General features: G+C 61.4%; 1 protein-coding gene across 1 annotated transcript; it reads right to left on the bottom strand.

Moving 5' to 3' along the window:
• Positions 1-1,081: 1,081 nt before the first annotated feature.
• On the bottom strand, positions 1,082-5,295 carry VPS37D (VPS37D subunit of ESCRT-I). Its single transcript, XM_008018344.3, has 4 exons — positions 5,064-5,295; positions 3,586-3,757; positions 3,081-3,163; positions 1,082-2,171 (listed from the first exon to the last, which is right to left on the bottom strand). Exons 1-4 carry the CDS (start codon positions 5,199-5,201, stop codon positions 1,809-1,811), a joined length of 756 nt encoding a protein of 251 aa, XP_008016535.1. The 5' UTR covers positions 5,202-5,295; the 3' UTR covers positions 1,082-1,808.
• Between the last annotated feature and the right edge of the window lie 718 nt (positions 5,296-6,013).

The raw sequence follows: 6,013 nt of genomic DNA on the forward strand, positions 1-6,013 counted from the left end.
TCCCTACCACCATGCCTGGCTAATTTTTCTATTTTTCGTAGAGATGAGTTTTCGCCATGTTGGCCAGGCTGGTCTTGAACTATTGACTTCAGGTGATCCACTCGCCTTGGCCTCCCAAAGTGCTGGGATTACAGGCTTGAGCCACCGTACCTGGCCTCATCCCTAATTTAAGAGCCTCCGGCTGGGCGCGGTGGCTCACGCCTGCAATCCCAGCACTTTGGGAGGCCGAGGCGGGCGATTACAAGGTCTTGGCTTTGACCTCTGGTTCTAGGTGACCCAACCCTTTAGAGATTCAAAGGCTCAACATCACACACACACACACACACATTTCAAACAGATCCCTCAACTGTACCTCACTGACTGTTCTTTCTCATCCTTATTTCTCCAAAGGTGCCTTTTGGGGCGGGTGCGGGGAGGGGCTCCTCTTCCAGTAAAAAACTTAAGTGAAAAGTAAAGCGACCCCAACACCTCCCTCTTTCCAGATAGTTATGTCCTTATTAACATGGACCAAGACTATATTAGCTTTGTAGGCTTCACACAACACTGTGACTGTCCCCTTTTGTTTGCAAGAACTTCCACGCCTGCCTGCCAAACTGCATCTCATTGGACTTGACCTAAGCTGACTCGGGGTATATCCCATCTCCTTGTCCCACACTCATCAGTCAAACTGGCACCTAGCGTTCCCCCTGGCTGAGGACAGATGCTATCAGTCCTGCAAAATGCCCTCCATCACTCCGTGGGGACTGTCATTTGGCAGGCCAGACAAGACCAGGTACCATCCCGATCGGGTTTACGGGCAACCCGGGAAAAGAAGGTGCATACAAGAGAGGCAATTGGAGAACCAAGATGGAGCAGTGAGCGCTTCTGACCGGAAGTGCTGGGAAGTTAAGATTTAGGAAAGGCTCTCACGGGTTGGTCATCAGAGAAGGCTTCATGGAAGAGGCAGCGGCGGTGTTGGACCTGGACAGCTGGGCTTTGCATGGGCAGAAAGGAGGGGAGAGCATCTCAAAAGTAGGAAGTGGAAGCACAGGAGCTGTGGAGGCTGCAACAGCAGAGAGGAGTCTGGCAGCATCGTCATCCTCATCATCACATTTATTGACGGCCCCTAAGAGGCGGGGCTGGGGACAGAACGTACAAAGACAAGGACCTGCCCTCAAAAAGCTTCCATTCTAAGGAGACAGGGACAGAAAAATACAGAATGGTCTTTCCTGGGGATGGCCCACTCTCGCCTGCGCAGGTCAGAAGCCCCTGGCCTACCTTGCCCCAGGGTCTGGAGCATGTGTGGACACGTAGTAGCCCCAGGGCCACAGTGTCCCTGTCCCCACAGCCAAGACCTGACCACTTGGCTTCTAGGCCGTGGGCCCCAGAATTTGGGGGAAAGGTAGGCTCAGGACATGATGTAAAACACTCCTGGCGGCCTTGGCGTTGTGCGAGCCCAGTGGAGTGGTGGGGTGCGACAGGTCCCCTTGGCAAGGCCCCTGGGGGACCCAGGCATCTTCCCAGGCCCCCCGTAGGTGAGTCAAGTTCTTTCATGGGGCTGGTCCATCACCTTGGAGGCCCCGGGGCAGGGAAACAAAAAAGGCAGGGTGTCTTCAGCGCCAGAGGCATACGGCCCTGCCCACCCACCCCCAGCCCCGTCTCTGGCCTCTTCCAGGGGCCCTCCTCCCCAGCTCAGCCTCCAGGGCCAGGGCCTGCCTGAGGCCAGGGGGAGGGGCCTGCCCCTCCCCCCACCCAGGCAGTGGGGGAGGAGGAGGAGCCACGCATCAAGTTTGTCTAGGCCCCCCCACTGGGGGGCCACACCCTGGATCCTACCGGTGGGGGGGCTCTGGCTGCGAGGGCCGAGGGCTCAGCAGAGGGGCCGGGCCGAGGGGGCACCCGGGGGAGCCCTTCAATGGGGGTACTGGGCGGGAGTCCAAGGGGGGCAGGCTCCGGGGTACTGCTGGTGGCCCCCGGGCGGCCCCAGTGGGCAGGACAGCTGCAGCCGGGAAGGATTTGGGGGGATCAGCAGCCGAGGTGGGGGCCGGCTGGGCAGAGCGCTCCCGACGCCGCAGCAGCTCCTGCAGCTTCTCCGCCTGTGTCCGCCTCAGGTGGGCCAGGGCGCGGCCACGCTGGAAGGCAGGCAGGAAGGCCTCCAGGCTTTGCTCCCCCAGCAGCAGCTGCTCCATCTGCTCCTGGGCCGGGAGGGAAGGGAGGGCTTGGGAAGGGCACGACCACAGACTGGAGACTGGTCCTCACTCCTTCCCACTCTGAGGCCCTCCCCATGGAGATCACCCCTGAGCTGGGGGACAGGGCACCTGCCTTCTAGCCTGGGCCTGCCTCTGACCACTTGCTGAGTGAACTGCAGACCAATGTCCTCCTAACTACTTTTTTTTTTCTCTGAGACAGTCTCACTGTGGCCCAGGCTGGAGTGCAGTGGCGTGATCAAGGCTCACTGCAACCTCCGCCTCTCGGGTTCAAGCAATTCTCCTGCCTCAGCCTCCCAAGTAGCTGAGATGACAGGCATGCACCACCACGCCCGGCGAATTTTTTTTGTATTTTTAGTAGAGACGGGGTTTTGCCATGTTGCTCAGGCTGGTCTCGAACTCCTGATCTTAGGTGATCCGCCTACCTCAGTCTCCCAAAGTGCTGGGATTACAGGCGTGAGCCACCTCGCTCAGCCCTAACTTCAAAAATAAGGATGCCATCACCAAACCTGGGTCAGCAATGAGGCAGGAGCAGAGGCAGGGACACATGTGAAGTATAGACTTAACATGTCCTTCGGGGGCCCGCCACCTTCAGCTCACTGAGCGGTACACTCCCAACCCAGCACAAAGTCTGCCCCAGCTCCTCTGCAGCCCCAGATCCACGCTGCCCTGGCCCAGTCACAGGGGAGCCCGAAAAATAATTCACAGGTAGGAAAGTGAGCCCTGCTGGCTATCCAGTGCTGGCGGACAGCAATGCTAGGCTCTCCTATGGGCCAGGCATTCAGGGGGGGCTTCCCAGAGGAGGGGCTCCCCAGCCTGAGGTGTAAGAATGAGCCGGGGGGTGGCAGAGAATGGATCTCCCTCTTGGCCCCCAGCCCCAGCCACCCCTCCCCTCACCTCTGCCTCCTGCTCCGCCTCTTCTAGCTCAGCCTGCAGCCAGCCCAGCGCGCAGTGGGGACTCCAGCGATGCATGCTCTCCTCTGAGGGCCACAGAGGGACAAAGTGACAGGCCAGGGCCCCGAGCTTGCACTCTCCCGTTGACCCCATGTGATTCTACATTCCCCTTTCCTCTGGTCTGAGCCTTAAGTTTCCTCATCTGTACCATGCCCATGTGACTGCTTTGTGGATACGGCCCCTACCAACGTTCTGCCCCTCATCCTAGTGCAAAAGAGACAGGGGAGGCTTTGTCCCCCACAGCACCTCAGGGGGACCCTGGGTATTGGGTCCCCTCTCTCCCACCCAACCCTCCCCATTTCTTCTCACTTCAACTCTATTGCCCAGGAGGCCAGGAGCAGGTCCGCCCAAGTCCCATCCATCAGAGCCTGGCACTTCCCAAGGCCAACCCACCGGATGGCCAGCTGCCCCCACCAGCCCCAGGTGGTTCTCCCAGACATGCCCTCACCCAGTCGTTGCAGCTTGTCGGCACAGTTCTCGGCCACCTCGCGAAGCTCCTGGTATTTGATGGCCAGGGCAGCTCGGCCCATCTCCAGGCGGGGCCGCAAGGCCAGGTTCTCCTTGGCCAGTGCATAGTTGGAGGCCAGGCAGGCCTCACGCTCCAGCTGCAGGCCCTGGAACTGCGGGCAGAGAGGAGCTAAGAGGCCCGCTCCAGGGATCTGCCCCGTCCACCCTACTGGGTGACCGTGCCTGCGGGCCAGGCCAAAGGCACCTGTCAGGCCCCAGCCTACAGGGTGGCGAACCCAACAGGTGAAGGGACGGCGACAGGCCAGGAGCAGAACCGGCTCTGCCCTGAGCTCCCTCTCTGGCCTCAGTTTCCTCTTTTACAAATCGAGTTAAAAACATCCACCTTAAGGGTTGTTGCGAGACTTAAGTGAGGAAAACTATAAAGGCCTCTACAAATGTTAGTTAATTTTTAATTTTTCAATTAATATGTCTGCTCAGGTCCCGGAGGAGTGCCCCTCCCTCCTCTGCCCCATTTTCCATGCATGGACAGCTTCCCTCTCACTCCAGGCCTTTGTCTGCTTCCTCCTCAGGTGTTTGCACCGAAAACACTCCCACCCCCTGCTCATCCTCTCCAGAGGGGTGTCTGCACCCCGTCCCCTCACAGCACCCCCTCGGGTCACCCTCTCTTCCCTTCCCACCCCATCCTCTGCCTCCAGTGGAATTCTCACACCCCAAGGAATACACACCCCCTTTTCCTCCCTGCACCGGGCTTACAGCAGCCCCTGGCCCTGGAGAAGGCTTTTTCCTTGTCTCTAGCAGGGCCCAGCCTCCCCTCCCTGCCCCTGGAGAACGCACTCCCCTCCATCTGTCCCCTGTGGGATGCACAAGCCCCTCTTCGCCCGCCTGCTTTCAACACACACTTTCCCTTTCTGCCCCCACAGACAACCAGCCCGGGCCTATCTCCCGTGAAATATACAACTTTCTCTTACGGTGGCCTATGCAATACACACGGCAGCTTCCACCACCCCTCCCCAGCGCCAGGCACAAAGCCCCCTCTTGCGCCCCCAGAATGCGTAGACCCCCCAGCAGCCCCTCCAGGTATCAAACAGGCCCCGAGTTCTCCCAGTGGAAGGCGCCTCCTCTTTCTGGCCCTTACAGAACGTGGGTGTGCGAGCCAGGGCCCCCCAGAACACAGCCCCCCGGAACACACCTCCCCGGAGCATCCGCTGTAGGACACGCCTCGCGGCCATCCCGGGGGTGCACAGGTGCCCCCCCCGGTCCCCGGCGCCCCACCCGCCCCAGGCCAGCTCCAAACGCCCCCTCCCCCGGGGGGGGGCTTCGCGGGGCCCACTCGTACGTGCCAAGCTCCGCGCCCACGGGCGGCCCCGCGGCCCGGCAGGCGCGGCCCTTCGCTCGGGCGGCAGGTCCCGCAGGCCGCTGCCCGTCCCCCGCGCCCCCCGCCCGCGCCCCCCGCGCTACCTTCCTGCTGAGCCGCACGATCCGGTCCAGCTTGGGCTCATCCTGAAGCAGGTCCCGGAGCTGCCCGGTGCTGAGGATCCCAAAGCGCCCCGGGCTGCCGGGCTCCGGCCCCGCCCGCGCCGCCCGGGCCCGGTACATGCCGCCCGCCCGCGCCCCCAGCTCGGCTGCTGGCTCGGCCCGCTCGGCCCGCTCCGCCCCGGCTCCGCTCCGCTCCGCTCCGGCTCCGGGATCCGCTCCGGCTCCGGTCGCACGCGCCGCTCCGCCGCCAGGGGGCGCCCCGCCCGCTCTTAAAGGAGCCGCGGCGCCGGGGCTGGGGGTGGGGCAGGGAGGGGGCGGGCCGCACCCCTCCCCGCCCCGGCCGCGCCACGCCGGGCCGCGCTTCCCGCACCCCAGGATCTCCCCGCAGCCGGATCTCCCCGCCCCTCCCTGAATCTGAGCCGCCCTACTCTGCGCCCCAGCACCTGGCCCTGGCTCACCACGCCCCCAGGCACGGACTCTCCCACCCCGGACGGATACAATTTGCAGATCCCGTGCACATTTTCCCCTCCGATGGCAACAACAATTTTCTGACTTTGGCCGGGCGCCAGGAGCTCCTGCCTTGCAGCCCTCCCCAAGCCTCAGTTTTCTCTTCTGTAAAGTGGGATTTTTGATGGTGAGCGCTGAGTGCTGGCTGGGCGCGGTGGCTCTCTCCTGTAATTCCAGCGATTTGGGAGACCGAGAAGGGAGGATCGCTTGAGGCCAGGAGTTTGAGACCAGCCTGGGCAACATAACAAGATCCCCGTCTCTATTAAAAAAAAAATTTTTTTTTTAATTGTCAAAAGAGTGAAAAGAACAGTTTTAAAAAGTATTAAAATGTTTTTAACAAGTATCCGGACATGGTGGCATGGGTCTGTAGTCCTAGCTACTCGGGAGGCAGAGGTGGGAGATTGCTTGAGCTCAGTTTTGAGACC

This window comes from Chlorocebus sabaeus, chromosome 28 (assembly GCF_047675955.1).
Source record: "Chlorocebus sabaeus isolate Y175 chromosome 28, mChlSab1.0.hap1, whole genome shotgun sequence".
Classification (NCBI taxonomy): domain Eukaryota; kingdom Metazoa; phylum Chordata; class Mammalia; order Primates; family Cercopithecidae; genus Chlorocebus; species Chlorocebus sabaeus.